The sequence below is a fragment of the Prionailurus viverrinus genome, chromosome B1 (assembly GCF_022837055.1).
Source record: "Prionailurus viverrinus isolate Anna chromosome B1, UM_Priviv_1.0, whole genome shotgun sequence".
Lineage (NCBI taxonomy): Eukaryota > Metazoa > Chordata > Mammalia > Carnivora > Felidae > Prionailurus > Prionailurus viverrinus.
Genome location: NC_062564.1, coordinates 15,598,506 through 15,618,960, shown reverse-complemented (window position 1 = coordinate 15,618,960; position 20,455 = coordinate 15,598,506). Strand labels below are relative to the sequence as shown.

General features: G+C 40.1%; 2 protein-coding genes across 8 annotated transcripts in view; both read right to left on the bottom strand.

The window, feature by feature from the left end:
- Positions 1 to 371: 371 nt before the first annotated feature.
- The window catches only part of PRIMPOL (primase and DNA directed polymerase), a 57,701-nt gene continuing 37,617 nt past the window's right edge, over positions 372 to 20,455 (bottom strand). For 6 of the 7 annotated variants that reach the window (XM_047855500.1, XM_047855501.1, XM_047855502.1 and 3 more), the window contains 7 exons: positions 13,306 to 13,468; positions 11,580 to 11,668; positions 8,778 to 8,867; positions 8,592 to 8,700; positions 3,768 to 3,850; positions 3,641 to 3,687; positions 372 to 898 (listed from right to left, as the gene is read on the bottom strand). In XM_047855500.1, the coding sequence (XP_047711456.1) occupies positions 650 to 898; positions 3,641 to 3,687; positions 3,768 to 3,850; positions 8,592 to 8,700; positions 8,778 to 8,867; positions 11,580 to 11,668; positions 13,306 to 13,468 (830 nt within the window). In that variant the 3' untranslated portion in view covers positions 372 to 649. The remainder of the gene's footprint in view (positions 899 to 3,640; positions 3,688 to 3,767; positions 3,851 to 8,591; positions 8,701 to 8,777; positions 8,868 to 11,579; positions 11,669 to 13,305; positions 13,469 to 20,455) is intronic. The other variant, XM_047855503.1, reaches the window with a different exon arrangement.
- LOC125163568 (protein kish-A-like) lies at positions 3,844 to 7,043 on the bottom strand. Its single transcript, XM_047855511.1, has one exon. It carries the CDS (start codon positions 5,883 to 5,885, stop codon positions 5,658 to 5,660), a length of 228 nt encoding a protein of 75 aa, XP_047711467.1. The 5' UTR covers positions 5,886 to 7,043; the 3' UTR covers positions 3,844 to 5,657.

Sequence of the window (20,455 nt, the reverse complement as noted above, 5' to 3'; positions counted from 1 at the left end):
GTCATGAGGGGGGTGATTGGTTGGGTCAGTTGGTTGAGTATCTGACTCTTGAAATTTCATCTCAGGTCATGACCTCCCGGTTCATGGGATCCAGTCCCACACTGGGCTCTGTGCTGACAGCATGGAGCCTGCTTGGGATTCTCTCTCTCTCTCTTCCCCTCCCAGACTGACTCACTCTCTCTCTCAAAATAAATAAACTTAAAAAGTCATGAGGATGTGATATGCAGTACAGAGAATATAATCAATAATATTGTACTAACTTTGTGTGATAACAGATGGTAACTAGACTTATCATGGGGATCATTTGGTAATGTATAAAGATATCAAATCACTACAATATACACCCGGATATACTGTATGTCAATGATACCTCAATTTAAAAAAAAATTTTAATAAGTTTTAACCTATAAATAAACATGCAAAATTAAGCTGATATGAACATATACCAACTCTGGTCAGTTACAATTTCAAAGCTAATTTTCAATAAAACTGGCCTACTTCAGTAAAAAACAAGAATTGAGAAGCAGAGTGATAAAACTTAGTTGATATAGACGGTTTTAATAAAAAGTTACTATAACTTAGTATATTTATGTTACTAAACCGCCTTCAGGCAAAATTACAGCCTACTTATATACCAGTCCAGAGTTAATTACTCTTGCAATACTTGCAAAATTAGTTCATCAGGAATTTCATCCACTCCACTATAATAACTGAGAAGGCCATTCTCTGCAGCTTCTGCTAATTCAGCATCTTCGGTAGCTTCCAAAAAATAAGTATCATCAATGCCATTATCCCAGTCAGCATCAGAAGCTACACCTTTTGACAACGTACTAGATGGTGGTTTATGAGGATTCTCGGTTTCACTGTTCATTGTTTCAGGTGCTGTGAACTCTTCTTCCTTTAGTTCAAAGGGGGAAAATAAGGGAGAGGGAGATAGGAAGAAAGTACAGGCGATTCAATGAGAATATGTGATGATTTCACTAAACAGTCGATTTATGTTAAAGTACTAAGTACAAAACCAGTTCTTGAACAGATACTAAAATAAATATGCTGGATGATATGGTCTTCAGTACAGTCGCCATGGGAATGAGTTCATTAATTCAAATGTTGCTGCCACTGTAACTCAGACACTTAACACTCTAAATTTGGAAATGCCCACAATTCCTCTGGTACATTCTTTTCAGTATTCACAGATGGGATTGGAACAATCGTAGATGGAATTTTTTAAAAAGCAGACAGTGCAGCTCAAGCCAAATTAGAAAATACACCTGCTATCTTAAAAGATTTAAAAGACTTGTTATCCTATTTATAAAGAATTTTAAGAATTAAGAACATGAATTTAAAAAACTGCTATAAATAGTTGAGACAATTGTCAAGATAGGGCTATACAGATTTATGTATTAGATAACAGTATTGTTATGGTAAAATTTTTAAACTCAGAAAATGTACATATTTAAGAGTATCCTTATTCTCTAGTAATATACTTAAATGAAGAGATACAGGGTTTTGATGGCTGCAACTTCCCTTCAAGAGATCTGTTGTGGACTGTTACCCCAAATTCATAAGTTGAAACCCGAACCCCCAATATCATGGTATTAGGAGGGAGGCCTTTGGGAAGTGATTAAGCATGAGGGTACAGCCCTTACGACTGGGATTAGAAACCTCACAAAAGGGACCCCAGAGAGCTCTTTCATTCCTCTGACATGCGAGGACTTGTCACAGACTCTCAGTCTGGAGTTCTCTCTTGTCCAGCAAGAGAGCAGATGAAGAACTGAATACGAGAGAGGCTAATGTCCAGGAGGAGACAAGAGCCCTGAGTAAGGGACCTAGCTCCGTATTTATTAGGATTAGAAGGCTCGCATATGTGATAGACATGCAGAAACAATAATACAGTAACCATTAACTCCTGTGTGAGAGAAAAGGGGTTTTTGAAGATGTGTGGGGTTAGGGTCAAGACAAATCAAAATCTGGACACCGAGCAGACAGCTATTTACTAAAGGCACCAGGCACCACGTCTGTTTATCTTAACTTTTCTAGGGGCTAAGACAGAGCATACTACCTCAGGGTTAACAAGGTGTTTTTCTCAATAATTAGCCCTGGGTGCTTTCACCCTGTGGCAGCTTTCCACCTCTACCTGTTCTTCTATGCTTTGGTCCTGTGGAAGCGGCTTTCCGCCCTAAGCCTTGTTAACTCTTGGTGCAAGCTCGGAGAATTTTTAAACTTATCCCCCACAAGGATTCAGCGAGAAGGTGGCTCTCTATAACCCAGGAAGCCAACCAGACACCAAATCTGCCAGGGCCTTGACCTTAGACTTCCAGGCCTCCAGAACTGTGAGAAATAAACTTCTGTTGCTGATAAGCCGTCCAGTCAGGGGCACCTGGGTGGCTTAGTTGGTTAAGTGTCCAACTCTTGTTTTCAGCTCAGGTCACGATCTCACGGTTTTGTGAGTTCGAGCCCCACGTCGGGCTCTGCTGAGAGCGCAGAGCCTGCTAGGGATTCTCTTTCTCTCTGCCCCTCCCCCACTTGCACTCTCTCTCAAAAATAAATAAAAACTAAACAACAACAACAAAAAGCCACCCAGCCTGTGGTATTCTTTATAGTAGCCTAAAATGACTAAGACAAAATTCGTCAAAAATGTGTATGCGTACAGTAGAGGGAGAAACACAAATGTAACCAATATTAACAAAGGGCAACTCTAGGTGAAGAGAGTTTGTTGTCCTTGTACATTTCTATAGGACAGTTACCAACACTCGGTAACAGAAATACAAATAGTATATCTGAAAGAAGTTCAACTTCCTTAAGACTGTAAGAAATGTAAACAAAAACAACTGAAATACCACTTTTGGCCAAATAGGTTGGTAAAGGTCAAAGGTAAAAATAAACAATGTTGGCAAAGGTGTAAACAGGTGCTCTCTTAAATTGTGAAGCCTAATTTTGTATCAGTTTTATTGGTACCAACTGGTAATACATACTACTGAAAACATTTGTGATAGCTGAAGTAGGAAAAAAAGCCTCTAACATAGTACGCATACTATGACTTTAAAAATATACACGGGAGCACCATAAATAGAAATTTCTGGAGGATCTATGCCAAAGCACTTACATCTGTTATCTTTGAGTGGTCAAATTATATGTGAGGAGGAGTTTTTCCCCTTTGGCTTTTCATGTATTTTCTAATTTTTTCTCAGAGTGAATGTGAATTATTTGGGCAAATAAAGGTTTTTAACAAGAAAACGTTAATTTGGCAATCTAGCAATATCTACCAAAATTAAAAATGTATACACTCTTTGACATAATTTACTTCCAGAAATTCTCCCTACAGAAAGAGTTGTTTAAAGAAACACAAAGATGAGTATTTTGGTACGCTTTGTAAAACGAAACATGAGAAACTTGTTAACTGTCTGGGAGTGGTTGACTAGGTATCTATACAATTTCTTCCGCGGCAGTGACAGTGAGGTGCATCCTACCAGGTACGTGCTCACAAGGCACAATCACTACGGCACGCTCCTAAGTGAAAACTAAGTACTGCAGAGTGTGTTTAAAGGCTATGTGGACACGTCTGAACACTACTAATAGCTCATGGATACTGTTGTACCAAGAACTGATTACTAATGAGAAAGAAACTAAAACCTGCACTTACCTCCTTGAGCAGAAACAGGAGACCAACTTCAGCAGGTAATGGAAAACCTGAACAAGAAAAAGAGCAAAACTGTTTTATATAGACCTCCTATTTTCACTTGGTATAAATATAAAAATTAACAACTCACAGTCCGATTTGAAGTTTTCTGCTTTACATACAGGGTCATGACATTTTTGATACCAAACTTCATTTTTCAGATCAACCAAAATCCTTTATATTGAAAAAAATAGAAAGGAAAAAGAGTTACAACTTGATTCCCAGACTGGATGGAAAACAAAATTCATCTACATGCTGCTTACCAGAGATGTGCCTAAGACTTAAAGATGCAGACAAGGTAGAAAGTAGAAGCATTGAAACAAATATACACCACCCAAAAGAAAACTGTGGTTGTCAAAGATAGCATGCAAAATGGACTTTAGGGGGAAAATATATGTATATCTATATACATATAGATACATATACAATATATGTATAGATATGTATATACATATGTGTATGTACGTATGTATATAACATGTATATATGTATATACATATCTATACGTATATCTATAGACAAAAATTCTTCCAGGAAGACCTAATTCTCAACCTGTACCCACCAAATAAAAAAGCTTCAAAAATGCATAAGCAAAACTGATGGAACTCCAAGGATAAACAAATCTCCCATAAATCAAGATTTTAAAAAACATTCTTTTAGTATTTGATACAAATAGGCACAAAAAATTCAGAAAGGATATAGAAAATTTGAATGACATAAATTAAAAAGCAATTACCAAGTTTGATGTAATAGGCATACATGAATATTGTTTCAGATAGTTGGAAGTTCTTTACACTCACGTATAGAACAATTACAGGGGCATCTGGGTGGCTCAGTTGGTTTAGCGTCCAATCTTGGTTTTAGCCCAGGTCATGATCTCACAGTCTGTGAGTTCTAGCTCCACGTCGGGCTTGTGCGGTCCAGTGTGGAGCCTGCTTGGGATTCTGTCCCTCCCTCTCTCTCTGCCCCTCCCACAGGCTCTCTAAATAAATAAACTTAAACACAAAACAATGATAAAAACTGTGCCAGGTATCATGTTAATTTCACTGAATTAAAAAAAAAAGTATTCATACAACACATCTCTGACCACAAAGCAAACTGTTTAGAAATAAATATTAGAAAAATAGCTAATAGAAACACGTAACTTGGAAATGAAAAACTTTTTTTTTTTTATCATTCTGAATTGTTCTATTTTGTTCTTTTCACTCTAAGAATGTAGTCTTATTCAGAGAATGACAGCTGGTCAATTTATTCGTAAGATATTTATCCATACTTATCTAGAGTTTTCAGAGGCTACTGGACCAGTCAGCTATTCTAAACGTTTATGTTAAATATGGACATTTTCCCAATACTACTCTTAAGTTATATCTCATTTACCTTCTTCCTTAAGAACTGCACAGGCTTGTTTCAAATAGTTGAAATGTCTGTAATACACTATAGAGTTTGCTTAGAGGCACTCTGTTAATGCTCTGGTGTGGCCAGAGGAAAAGCAAGCATTATTAAATATGAATGCAATCCTTACCAACACAAATTGAACCTTTTTTTCCTCAATAAAAAAGCTAGCCCAGAAAAGTGTCTCATCCCATAAAGATTTATCATTTCCAAATCACAGTGAAGGGAAGTAAATTGATTTCCCAATTTTGTTTTCTATTCTGTGTCTCAGAGATGCCTCACTAAAAACTGGTATCTGACAGAGTAACATTTGCAGAATGTAATATTGTAGTGACACCGCTCACATTGATTGTTAGACATATTAAACTCTGCGTATTAAATGGTTACACCCTGTTTATATAGAACATTGGTCCAATAACAAAAATAGAGAACAGCAGCTGGAAATTTATCTCATTCAGTGTTCAGAGATAAAAGAGTTAACTATTCATTCCATTATGTTCTATAGGTAAGTCCTTTTTTCATACGGAAATCTGCTGGCAATTAAATTATATTTTTCCCAGCTACTGTATGAAGAAAATGCCGAAGGCCATCATGTACAGCACACTGCGACGGAAGGACTCTTCCGTTCACCAATTCTGGCGCACTTCCAAAATATACCCAACAATCCAGTCTTATTTCTGTCTAGGAGGCCGGGTGCCAAGGATAGGATATAAGCACAGGTACACATAAGCAGCAAGATTACAGTCAACAGACTCTGGAAACCGAAAACGGTACACATAGTGAGGCCACTGAAGCCCCAGCCACATCTGAAAAACATTTCTAAATAACCAATTACTCAAGGAAAAATCATGATGGAAATTAGAAAATGGAACTGAATGCAATTGAAAATATGTATTAAAATATGTGAAACAGAGCTAAAACGATCTTTAGAAAAAGCTTATTTACATAAAAGAATAGCTGAAGACCAATAAGTAACTAACTTGGGAAATGAACAATTGAATAAACTCTAATAAAAAAAAAAAGGCAGGAAGTAAGCAAAAATTTAAATGTTTGTTTATTTTGAGAGCAAGTTCCACACTGTTTATTTTGGAGCAGGCTCCACGCTCTCAGCACAGAGCCAGACCCAGGCGTCAAACTCACGAACCATGAGATCATGACCCGAGCTGAAATCAAGAATCGGATGCTTAACCGGTTGACTGAGGCACCGAGGTGCCTCAAGAAGCCAAACTGTAAAAGAATCAACAAGGCCAATGTGAAGACTAATACAATTCTTGCCAGATTGATCAAAAAATAAATAAGGTAAAGACGTAAGTGTTACTCAAAATTTAGTGCAGCTATAACTACAAATGTAGAATATACTAAAAATTTAAGAATATTATGAACAATTTCTGACAGTAACATTAAGCATTTTGGTAAAATAGACAAAGTACTAGATAAAAAGACACCCAACTAAGCAAACTTAAAAAGTTATGAAGAACCTGAACAATCCTAATAAACGCATTAGTGCTGCAGTTCCCGAACTTCACATCAAACTGTCCCAGGGTCATGAAGAATATTTACATGTTCCTAAGGGCAACTGTGATACTTGATATCCGTCATGCGCCCTGCAAACTACTTGCTTACGGTTCACAGCCTCAGAACTGTAGCAGCCTTCATTCCTTTCGGTCCTGTCCTGTCTTTGTAGAGCTGAGGTTTTTGGTGGTGACTGGGATAAAAAGGACCACTAACCTCAATGCAGAATAAGACAGAACCGTGGCGGTGACAGTGTCCAATCTAATTCCAAGGTTTACGAGGTTATGTGATGCTCAGAACGACACATATCCCATTAATAAGTATCCGTATTTGAGAATTAGTCAAAAGGGGGGGCGCCTGGGTGGCTGTGTTGGTTGAGCGTTCGACTCTTCATTTTGGCTCATGTCATGATCTCATAGTTCATGGGATTAAGCCATGCGTCGGGCTCTGTGAGGACAGCACGGAGCCTGCTTGGGATTCTCTCTCTCCTTCTCTCTCAAAGTAAATAAACAATTTTTAAAAAGGGGGAGGGCACATGGGTGGCTCAGTCAGTTAAGCGTCCGACTCTTAATTTCAGCTCAGATCTTGATCTTGCGGTTCTTGAGTTCCAGCCCCACGTCGGGCTCCGTGCTGTCAGTGTGGAGCCTGCTTGGGATTCCCTCTCTCCCTGTCTGCCCCTCCCCAACTCGCATGCTCTCTCTCAAAAAGATAAACTTTAAAATAAAAAATAAAATTAAAATTAAAAAATTCTTTAAAAAAAAAAAAAGACGATCATCTTATGATAATGATTTACTGGTAAACTTATATATCCATAGAGTAAAAAATTAGAAAGATATACCAAAATTATAACCACAGTTATCACTGGTTCTGGGCCTATGGGTAATCTTTTCTTTGTGCTATTCTACGTGATAGCTTTTGTGTATTGAGCATATAATTTTTGAAATGTTATTTTTTTTTAACTGGGTTAACCTACATATGTAAGTATAGCACTGAGTCATGCTGCCCAATGTATTCGCTAGCTTCCTAGCAGAACTTCACAGTCTTTTCTCATGTCTGGCACACGTGCTATTTACACTTGATACACAGAAGTCTCAGCTTTGTGTTAAATATAAAACACAGCAAAACTTCCCATATCATAACCAGTAACTGCTGGGTTTCTGTCTTATCCCTATTCTAACCATACCTTTGTATTATCTAAAATTCTTTTTTTTTTAAGTTTATTTATTTTGAGCGAGAGAGACGGAGACAGAGAGAGACAGAGAACATGCACAAGTGGGGGAGGAACAAAGAGAGACAGAGAATCCCAAGCAGGGTCCTCACTGTCAGTGTAGGGCCCAATGCGGGGCTCAAACTAACGAACCGCAAGATCATGACCTGAGCTGAAATCGTGAGTCAGATGCTGAACCAACAGACACCCAGGTGCCCCTGTATTATCTAAAATTCTATTTCTGGTTTCACTTCATCCTTCACTCCCTCTCCTTTTGCCAGGGGGATTTTACAGAAAACTCCTAAAACAGGGCCTGGTGCATACAGCAAGCATTCAATAAATATTTGTTCCTCTCAGTATCATTCTTTGTCTTGAACATGTTAACCTTAATTCCAACTCTTAGCACCGAAGAGTTTCCCTTTCACCCAAGTTTGCTTGATTTCAATTTACTCCCTAACATGTCAAGGACCAATGGAAACAGACAAGGGAGAGATACTTCCTTCCTCCTGTCTACTGCCTCTAATTTCTTTCTAGCCCCACTCAATTCTACCTTACTCTTCTCAAGATTATACTATCTAATGGATTATTTTACCAAATAAAGTACAGATGAAAATGACATGTGCTAAGGTGATAATTAAGTTGGTCAAATTAAATATTTTCAAACATAAACCAAATACAGTATCTGATGTAACTACATTCATTATAAGAACAAAATCATGTTTATATTCTCAACTGTAAAAATTATAAAAATTTAAAATGTAATGTTGGTTAAATACATGGAACTCAATAAACAACATCACCTACATGATATTATTGCTCTTGTGCGCTCTTCTGATGTTTTCACACCAGCGATATTTACAAATATCATAAACCAGTAACTCTTCTGGGAAAAAGTAGCTCCAACGCCGAATTCCTAAAATGCAAATAATGTTTCTGAAGCTATTATAACTCCAGCATATTACAGTGAATAAGGAATAAGATTATCTTTACCTCCTTGAATGCCATTTTTATTCACCAAAGAAAGAACAAATTGATCAATTTCAGGGTAGGGCGAACAATGAAAACCCTCAATGTTTTCTGCTGCAACAGAGAGAAAAATTCATTATAATTAAAGTGGCTAAAAGCTGAAGAGTTAAATTTTAAGTTGTTCTTTAGTGCAATTACACGTTTCAGAAACTCTCCAGGTCCCTCCCCCCGCCCCCCCCATTTCTCCATTTGTCTTTTAGTCAGTCACGGGTTCTGGCTTATCCTACAAGTAAGTAATATTCAAACCTCTCAATTAAGTCCAATGTTAACTAATTTTCACAAGAAGCACCTATAATCATTCTGATTGCTTTCTTCATTCTTATAAAGAGAAAAGCAACCCCTTACACCCCGGAGCTGGCCTACTCCTATCAGCTCGGCCTTGGTGTTGTGACAAACAGGCTGGGCACACACGGCTCAGCCCTGTATTTTCCTGCTGATGAGTAACCATTTCACAGAATTTCAACATCACATAAGGTCACTCTGTGGCCAAGATGATTCAAGACAAAAATAAGAGCGCTCTGCAATCACAAACAAAACATGAACTATTTCCAAACCACAAAAATGACTAAACGCCGCCCATCTTATTCATAACGGGGGCTGCTTTGCCAATTCTAGCTTTAGTCCCACTGTAGTCTGCCTTCCTTCTAGATAAACTTTATGAAGATAGCCAAGCGCAGAATTGTCTCCGACAGTACCCAGCTGAAAACAAATCCACGCTGCCTTGGACATTCCTCAAAACACCCAACTCAAGCCTGAATCCTAGAAGTCGTTTCTAACACCCTTTTACTGAGCTGCCCCCACAGATCCCGGTGGTGCGTGTTTTCCACACATAACACACGCCACTGGTTCACTGCAGGTGTGCTCTCCCGGGACCTTCAGCCATAGGGCTCTGACAATTTGGTTATATTTTGTATCTAAGAATCTACTGGAATAATTTACAATCATTTACTTAAAATCTCACTTCATCTTTAAACACAGAATTATCTACTTTTCTTAAAATAAAGCCTATATTGGGGTGCCGGGGTGGGTCAGTCAGTTGAGTGTCTGACTCTTGATGTTGGCTCAGGTCATGATCCCAGGGTCGTGGAATCAAGCCCTGAGTCAGGCTCTGCTCTGAGAGTGCTGATTACAGACTTTCTCCCTTTCTCCCTCTGCCCCTCTCCCCCACTGTGTTCTCTGTCTCTAAATAAATAGGGGCACCTGGGTGGCTCAGTCGGTTAAGCGACAGACTCTCAGGTGTTCACTCTCTCTCTCCCTCCCATTCTCAAAATACACTTTTTTAAAAAAAGTGTGAAAATAAACAAACAAAGCCTATATTTCACTTACAAAAATAATATACATAATTGGAGAAACTTTGGAAAATACATTAAAGCAGAAATGAGAGAAACAAACTCCAAATCAGTATCTGAAATAACTGTTAAACAAGAAGAAAATAAGCATAAGACAATGTTATCCATGTTTTTAAGGAAGCTGTAATCATACCTCCCAATTCCAGAGTCTACTTTTTCTCTTATAAATGGACATTTCCCATGTTATATTGGTTTTTATAAATTTTATAAATTGGTTATAGAGTATGTTATAGGATGTAACCAATGCCATTTTGTTTTACATTTAGATTTGTTTCCAGTTTTTCACTGCTATAAATAATGATAATCCAAAATGCATTTACAAAATTGTTTACAGGAGAATATACAAAATCCTAGAAAAAAACCTCTATGTTTTTCAATATAAAAATGAAGGACATGCGTGAAAACCATGCAGCCATTAAAAGAACAGGGAAATGCAAGGGAAATCTCCACGGGGTTCCATGGAAACTGATGGTGGCTACCCATCATTGGTTGTGGACAGAAGGGAAGAGGACTTTTAGGTTTTTCTTTTTTTTCTTTTTATTTTTGAGACAGTGTGAGCAGAGGAGGGGCAGTGAGAGGGAGACACAGAACCTGAAGCAGGCTCTAGGCTCTGAGCTGTCAGCACAGAGCCTGACATGGGACTCAAGGTCACAGACTGTGAGATCATGACCTGAGCTGAGGTCATATGCTTAACCGACTGAGCCACCCAGGCCCCCCTAGGTTTTTCTTTTAATAATGGTTTATTTCTACCAACAATCTACTCTATTTTCCCATTTCCTGCCCCCCAAACCATAAGATGAAAATTAGTGAATACACTTTAAAAGTTATCTTTTCTTGGGGAGCCTGGGTGGCTCAGTCAGTTAAACATCCAACTTCTGCCCAGGTCACGATCTCACAGTTCATGAAGTCAAACCCCACGTCAGGCTCTGTGCTGACAGCTTAGAAACTGGAGCCTGCTTCAGATTCTGTGTCTCCCTCTCTCTATTCCTCCCCTGCTCACGCTTTCTCAAAAAATAAACATTAAAATTAAAAAATAATAATAAAAATTAAAAAAATAAAAAATATAATTATCTTTTCTTTACACTTTTTCCCTTTTGGATAGAAACTAAGTTGTTTTAAAGGATCAGTAGATACTGAGGCACCTGTGTGGCTCAGTTGGTTGTCTGATTCTTGGTTTCATCTCAGGATATGATCTCATGGCTCATGAGTTCAAGCCCCTCGTTGGTGCAGAGCCTGCTGGGATTCTCTCTCTCCCCCTCTCTCTGCCCCTCCCCTAATAGCTCTCTCTCTAAATAAATAAAGTCTAAAAAAAATAATAAATGATCAGTAGATATGAATACTGAGGATTTAAAATCTTCAAGGCAAAACAGACTTTGTATCCTTAAATTTTCATAGGAAATTGTTCTCTTAAAATTACCTTTAGTGTTGGTGCTGCTAAAACATTCAATTCGTTTTTCTTTATTCTGAGATGTGTCACATGTCAGAATTCGTAAAGTGTCTGAGAATCTGAAGAAAATAGGTGAAAGAAACAGTTAACATTATGTAAGAATTAAAGAGACATGGCTACGGAAAGGAGACTGAATTTCAAATAGTTCCACATTAAAATCCTTTGTTCAACAGCTAATTGTACTAGGACAATTAAGCCACATTTGCCTACAAAAACACCAATCCTATCCATATAGAAAACAGTAGTTTGGTGATCACTTAAAATACTTTCTTTGGGCTGCCTGGGTGGCTCAGTCAATTGAGCATCTGACTCTTAACTCTTGATTTTGGCTCAGTTCATGATCCAGGTCGTGGGATCAAGCCTTGCATCAGGCTCTGCGCTGAGCAACTGAGCGTGGAACCTGCTTGGGATTCTCGCTCTCTTCCTCTGCCCCTCTCCACCTCCCTCTCTCTCTCTCTAAAATAAATTTTTAAAAATTAAAATACTTTCTTCAACCACAGAGTGAACCAGAGGACTCTGGGTCTGCTGAAGCTATAGAATGAAGTACAATTCTATTCTCCAAACATACAGAGCCTTTGACATTTTTGTTACAATGATTTGAAAAGTGTGAATAAGTCTAAAAATAATTTGAAAAGTGTGAAAAAAAAGGAGGCATGAGAGCAAAGGAAAAAATGAATTAAAGTTAACTGAAAGACAGACTCATAGCCATAAAGAATTTAGCCTTTATTTCAGGAAGAGAAATACTTATTTACTTGGCTACACAAAAGAAAATTAAGGAAACCCCATTGCGTAGAAGAACTCTCCACTTGCATGAAATTAATACTGAAACTACAAAAGAAATAGGATTTGGTAATCAGGAGATGACTTCAGGCTGTATTAGAGGCCACTCCTGTGCCAACCACAGTGATACAAGTCTTACACTTACCACTGTACTTCCAGAATCTCAGGAACAGCTGCTAACAACTAACACTTACCCAGCAGACATCGCGTGCCAGGCCCAGCTATAATTTTGTGTGTACCTCTTCCCTCATTTAATCTTCACAACTCCCTAAGATAGGTGTTAATATTATTTCCATTTTAAAGGTAAGGAAACTAAGACCCTGACATTACTTCTGACAAATGTAACTCAGTTGGTTAAGCATCTGACTTCAGCTCAGGTCAGGATCTCACAGCTTGTGAGTTCAAGCCCCGCGTGGGGCTCTGGGCGGTCAGCTCCAAGCCTGGAGCCTGCTTCGAATTCTGGGTCTCCCTCTCTCTCTGCCCCCCTCCAGTTTGTGTGCTGTCTCTCTCTCAAGAACACAGAAACATTAAAACAAATTTTAAGTTTTCATTACAACTAACTGTTGCAAATTACGAACTTGGAAGATATTCATGATATAATGTCGAGTGGATAAAACAACAGATATAACCACATAAATAATGATCTCAACTATTTTTTGAATGAAGGACGTATATAAGTATGTATGAACTTGCATATATGAAAAGTAGATATTAACAGTAACTCTATTTGCAAATGGAACAGGTTTAATTTTCTTCTTTATAAAAATACGTTACCCTAGAATTTTGAGAACTTCCTTTTCCTTAAGTTAGAATGAATTTACCCAACTCACATTATAGTACTATCCAATGCTGTTCACTGCTTAATAAGCATTCACGAATATGCAACAGTTTGATGTTGGTACTATATACTATCTACCTGACATTGCTGACCAAAGAAGACAGGAAACATTGATTTTCTTCAGATACAGTCTCCGAATGTTTAGGAAAAAACTTGTTATCTTCAGCAATCTCCAAAGCCACGTGCTTCCCTATCTTCGATGATTTATACAGCCGAAAGTTTCTATTTCTTGTATAAACTCCTATGTCAAAAGTTAACAAGAATAATTACGAACGCACGTTTTCAGCCATTTGGTTTTACAGTCAGCAAACATTAGATTCCTTTTGTATGGCGTTCTTAGGGAAACCAGTGCTTCCGGTCCAACATGGCAACGTTGGAAGAGCCCGAATTCACCTCCTCGGGTGAACACCCCAAATCTGTAGCTATATATGGAACAATCTCCTCTGAGAAACAGCCTAAAAGCTGGCCAACTGACTCCTTCCGTGGAGGATGAGTCGGACAGCCCCTCAAGGCAGGTAGGAGAGGCTGAGACAACCTCGCCGCAAGCCCCACCCCCACCATTGGGAGGGAATTCAAACCCGGAGCTCCTCCCTGAAAGGCGGAGGAGTCATACCTCACACACCTCACAGCCCAACGTTTAAGACCCGAGCCTAGGAGATGAGCCCCGGGAACATATGGCTTTGAAGACCAGCCGGGCTGGGGCCTAGGAGACCTACGGGCCGTGGCCAACTGGGGAAGAAAGACTCCCTCAGGGCCTGCGTGCAGACTCACTCACCCCAGGGCCGAGTGCAGAAGCAGCTCTCCGAAAAGCACCCAGGGTTTATGTGAAAGAGGCTCATTTCCAGACTTTCAAGCGTTGGACTGAGAGATCTTCTTCAGAGATGGAGGTGGCCGGTGCCATCTTCTCTGCTTTGCTAAATCCGGCGGGCGCCATCTTTTCTCCTTTCTCCCCCCCTTTCCAGCGAGTGCCATCTTTGCAAGCCCCTCTGCCCCCCTCCAGCCGGGGGACACAATCTTTGGCTCCCCGCCTGCCGTGCTCCAGGCCACCAGAATCTGCTGGAGGAAAGCGTCTACTCGCATCTGGTGCCGCAGTTTTACATCCGCCAAACCGTTTGCAGGTAACCCCCTTGATCACCTGGCCTTAAAGGCCAGGGAGGCTGGCGTTCCTGGGTCCAAGGACTCTAACAACTGGAGGCACAGTTCTCCGTAGACCACCACTCCCAGGCCATGGCACTGAGAGCAGACTGAAACCCACCCCCAGTTTCTGACAGGCCGATTTCGTGTGCCCGAGGGGCAGGCTTCTGCTGTGGCACACGCCCAGGGGCCTACAGAAGGGCTCTCAGGGAATGGAGTCCAGGGGACCTAATTTTTGCACTCTCCCTCTGCCTCACTCCAGCTCACTGGTATCTTCCAGAAAGGAGCCTATGCCCTTTGCTTGGTGCCCTGATTTTCGCAGTTGCAGCCTGGGGACTCCTCTCTGTCACCTGGCTCTGCTGGCCAGTGGGACTTACCCTCACAGGTCCTACAGAACTGTCACCAGTGGAGAAAGGGTTCTTAAACAGCGGGCGTCCCTAGGGCACAGTGAGGCAACAGAGCCAGGAGCTCAGTCAGCTCAGTCCCTCTGTACAAGAGCCTGCCAGCTTCTCCTCACAGGAGCCTAACTGAACACACATCCAGGGGCTAATTGGAAACCTTTCCTGAGACCTTGGAGGGTGGGCACCATTCTCCTCCTGGCTTTTGCCGTGTCTCACAGCACCAGCATCTCTCAGAGGGGAGCTTCTGTATGTGTCTGGTGCCCCAGTTTTGACCTCTGGTACCCTGCTTTTCGTGGCCGCCTCCCAGGGCCTAACCCTCGATCACCCGGCCCTGGGGGTCATGGGACTGTAACGGTCAGGGGGACAGTTCTGAGATGGCGACCACCACCGGCGCACCGCAAAGACAGCGGATTGAAACACCCCCAGCCTTTCTGGGAAAGACGCCTAACTGCTTGTCCCGGAGCTTCGGCCTGAGGGGCAGTCTTCAAGTTTGGCATACATCTAGAAGCTACAGAGCTGCTCACAAGGAACGTAGCCAGAGGCTCTATCTTTGCACTCGCCTTCTACCTCACAATCGCTCCCCAGGATCTCTCAGAAAGAAGGTCACATGCTCAACAAGTCCTGATTTTTACAACTGCCACCGTGGGCACCTCCATATGACCTGGCTGTGCTGGTCAGCGGGACTTACGCTTGTAGTGCAATACAACTGCACATGCTCTCCATTCCTTAAAAGCTGCTGCCATGGGGCATCTGGGTGGCTCAGTAGGTTAAGCATCTGACTCTTGGTTTCAGCTCAGGTCATGGTCTCACGGTTCATGAGTTCCAGCTCCATGTCAAGCTCCAAGCCACCAGTGTGGATTCTCTCTGTCTCCCTCTCTCTGCCCCTACCCCACTTAAGCATTCTCTCTCAAAATAAATAAATAACCATTAAAAAAAAAAAAAAAAAAAGCAAGCAAGCAAGCAAGCTGTTGCCTGAGGGTCTGGCTTCCAATCAGCCTGAATCTAGGTGTTAAATGAGATCCTCCCCTTTGGGACATTAACTGGTCCTGGAATACCCCGAAGTACTGGGAGCTATTAAAAATAAAATAGGCTGCTTGGAAAATTACAAAAGTTTGAGAAACAACCAAGAGCTAGGACAGGGTTGAAGGATAGATTTCATCTCCTTCTCAGGCCAACTCTTCAAGACTGCTAGGGATGCTAGTTCACCTAATGCAGGGAAACAAACAGAGTCAAGCAAAATGAAGAACAAAGGACCAAGTTCCAAACAAAAAAGCAATTTAAAACTCTTTAAAAACCTTTATGAAATGGAGATAAGGAATTTATCTGATAAAGAATTCAAACTAATGGTCATAAAGATGTTCACCAAATTCGGGAGAAGAATGGATAACACAGTGAGAACGTCAACAAAAAGAAATATAAGAAAGTACCCAACAGAAGTCACAGGGCTGAAAATGCAAAAACTGATGTGAAAAATACACTGGGGTTCAACAGCTAACTAGATGAAGCAGGATCAATGAATTCAAAGACAGGATGGAGGAACTCACCCGGCAGAGCAGCAAAAAGAGAAAAGAATGAAATAAAGTGAAGACAGCTTAAGAGGCTTAGAAGACAACACCAAGCAGGCCAACATTCACATCAAATGAATCCCAGAAGGAGAAAGGGCCAGAAAACTATTTTAAGAAATAGTAACTGAAAACTCCAATAACCTGGGTAAGGAAAGACCTACAGATCCAGGAAGGACAGCGAGTTCTAAATGAAATAAATGCAGAGACCCCACACCAAGACACATTATAAAATGTCAGAAGTTAAAAAAAAAAAAAAAATGAGAGAGAGAACCTTAAAGGCAACAAGAAAAAACAAACAAAAAGAAGAAAAACCTTGTTACATACAAGGAAAACCCCATGTGACTATGAGCACATTTTTCAGCAGAAATGCTACAGGCCAGAAGAACATATTCAAAGTGCACGTGATGCTCACGGGTTGGAAGAATAAATATTGTTAAAATGTCAATTCTACCCAAAGCTATCTACACATTCAATGCAATCCCAATCAAAATTGCACCAGCATTCTTCTTGAAGCTAGAACAAGCAATCCTAAAATTCATAGGAACCACAAAAGGCCCTGAATAGCCAAAGTAATTGTGAAGAAGAAGACCAAAGCAGGAGGCATCACAATCCCAGACTTTAGCCTCTACTACAAAGCTGTCATCATCAAGACAGCATGGTATTGGCATAAAAACAGACACATAGACCAATGGAATAGAATAGAAACCCCAGAACTAGACCCACAAATGTATGGCCAACTCATCTTTGACAAAGCAGGAAAGAATATCCAGTGGAAAAAAGACAGTCTCTTTAACAAATGGTGCTGGGAGAACTGGACAACAACATGCAGAAGAATGAAACTAGACCACTTTCTCACACCATTCACAAAAATTAACTCAAAATGGATAAAGGACCTGAATGTGAGACAGGAAACCATCAAAACACTAGAGGAGAAAGCAGAAAAAGACCTCTCTGACCTGAGCCGCAGCAATTTCTTACTTGACACATCCCCAAAGGCAAGGGAATTAAAAGCAAAAATGAACTATTGGGACCTCATGAAGATAAAAAGCTTCTGCACAGCAAAGGAAACAATCAACAAAAGTAAAAGGCAACCAACGGAATGGGAGAAGATATTTGCAAATGACCTATCAGACAAAGGGCTAGTATCCAAAATCTATAAAGAGCTCACCAAACTCCACACCCGAAAGACAAATAATCCAGTGAAGAAATGGGCAGAAAACATGAACAGACACTTCTCTAAAGAAGACATCCAGATGGCCAACAGGCACATGAAAAGATGCTCAACACTGCTCCTCATCAGGGAAATACAAATCAAAACCACACTCAGATATCACCTCACGCCAGTCAGAGTGGCCAAAATGAACAAATCAGGAGAGTATAGATGCTGATGAGGATGTGGAGAAACAGGAACCCTCTTGCACTGCTGGTGGGAATGCAAACTGGTGCAGCCACTCTGGAAAATAGTGTGGAGGTTCCTCAGAAAATTAAAAATAGACCTACCCTATGACCCAGCAATAGCACTGCTAGGAATTTACCCAAGGGATACAGGAGTGCTGATGCAGAGGGGCACTTGTACCCCAATGTTTATAGCAGCACTCTCAACAATAGCCAAATTGTGGAAAGAGCCTAAATGTCCATCAACGGATGAATGGATAAAGAAATTGTGGTTTATATACACAACGGAGTTCTACGTGGCAAAGAGAAAGAGTGAAATATGGCCCTTTGTAGCAACGTGGATGGAACTGGAGAGTCTTATACTAAGTGAAATAAGCCATACAGAGAAAGACAGATACCATATGTTTTCACTCTTATGTGGATCCTGAGAAACTTAACAGAAACCCATGGCGGAGGGGAAGGAAAAAAAGAAAAAAAAGAGGTTAGAGTGAGAGAGAGCCAAAGCATAAGAGACTCTTAAAAACTGAGAACAAAGTGAGGGTTGATGGGGGGTGGGAGGGAAGGGAGGGTAGGTGATGGGCATTGAAGAGGGCATCTTTTGGGATGAGCACTGGGTGTTGTATGGACACTAATTTGGCAATACATTTCATATAATATAAAAAAAAAAGTGCACGTGACATGCAAAACATAAAACATGGGAGGCAAGAGTAAAAGTGTTCAGCTTTGGAATGCATTCACACGTGGGGCGCCTGGATGGCTCAGTCAGTGAAGCGGTCAACTCTTGATTTCAGCTCAGGTCATGATCTCACAGTTTGTGGGATGGAGCCCCAGTACAGCCCTGTACTGATAATGTAGAGCCTGCTTAGGATTCTTCCTTTCCCTCTCTCTCTGCCCCTCCTCCAACTCTCTCACACACACACACACACACACACACACACACACACGCGCTCTCTCCCTCAAAAAAAAAAAAAAAAGAATGGGTTCCCACTTAAGTTGTTATAAATTTGAAATAGATTATTATAAATATAAGCTGTTATATGTAATGCTCACGGTAACCACAAAACAAACACCTCTAGCAGATACACAAAAGCTAACGAGAAAGGAAGCATACTACTAAAAATGTCATCAAACCACAAAGGAAGAAAGCAAGAGAAGTAGAAAGAAAAAGAACTAAAAAACAGCCAGAAAATAATGAGCAAAATGGCTATAAGTACGTACCTATCGATAATTACTTTAAATGGATGAAACTTACCAATCAAAAGAGTATCTGAAAGGACAAAAGAAAACAACGGCCATCTATATGGTCCCTATAAGAGACTCATTTCAGACATACGGACACAGACTGAAAGTGAAGGAATGGATGGAAAAAGATGTGGCATGCAAATGGAAGCCAAAAGCTGGGATAGCCATACTTATGTCAGACAAAACACAAAGACTTCAATACAAAGACTGCATAAGAGACAAAGAAAGGCATGTAACGATAAAAGGGTCAATACAAAAAGAGGATAGAACATTTACAAATATTTAGGCACCAATGCAGAAGCACCTAAAAAATATAAATCAAAGGTTAACAGACCTAAAGGGAGAAATCGAAATATAACAGCAGGGGACTTTAGTACCCCACTTATATCCATGGATAGATCATCCCGACAGAAAATCACTAATAAGAAAACATCAACCTTCAATGACATGTTAGACCAGATGGGAATAACAATATATATAGAACATTCCATTCAAAAGCAACAGAATACATTCTTCTCAAGTACATAGGGAACATTCTCCAGGACAGATCACATGATAGGCTACAAAATAAGTCCTAATAAATTTAAGATTGAAATCACATTGAGCATCTTTTTTGATCACAATACTGTGAAATTAGAAATCAATTATAAGAAGAAAATTGGAAAATTTACAAACATATGGAGGGTAAACAACATGCTACTGAAAAAGAAGAAATCAAAAGACCTTGCGCCAAATTAAAAAAATAAAAATAAACCAAATCTAAACCTATGAGATGCAGCAAAAAGCAATTCTGAGAGAGAAGTTTACAATAACAAATACCTACATCAAGAAAAAAGAAAAATCTCAAACACCTTTATTTCTCAAGAAACTAGGAAAGGAACAGCAAATAAACCCAAAGTTAGCAGAAGAAAGGAAATAATAAAGATCAAAGCAGAACTAAATGAAATGGAGACTTTAAAAAACAACAGGAAAAAAAAAAATCAATGAAAGCAAGAGGTGGTTGTTTTAAAAGATAAATGAAATGGACAAACCTTTAGCTAGACTCACCAAGGAAAAAAAGAGGGCTAAAACAAGATCAGAAATGAAAGAGGACACATTACAAGTGATACTGCAGAAATACAAAGGATCATAACAAACTACTATGAGAAATTACACTCCAACAAATTGGGAAACCTGGGAGAAATGCACAACTTCCCAGAAACATAACCTTCCAGGGTGCCTGTGTGGCTCAGTCGGTTAAGTATCCAACTTTGGGTCAGGTCATGATCTCAGCTTCTGGGTTTGAGCCCCGTCAGGCTCTGTGCTGACACCTTAGAGTCTGGAGCCTGCTTCAGATCCTGTGTCTCTTTCTCTCTCTGCCCTTCCCCAGCTCATGCTCGTGCTCTCTCTCTCTCTCTCTCAAAAAAAAAATAAAACCTTCCAAGGATGAATCATGAATTGAAAATAGCCTGATGACTAGTAAGGAGAGTGAATCAGTAAACAAAAACCTCC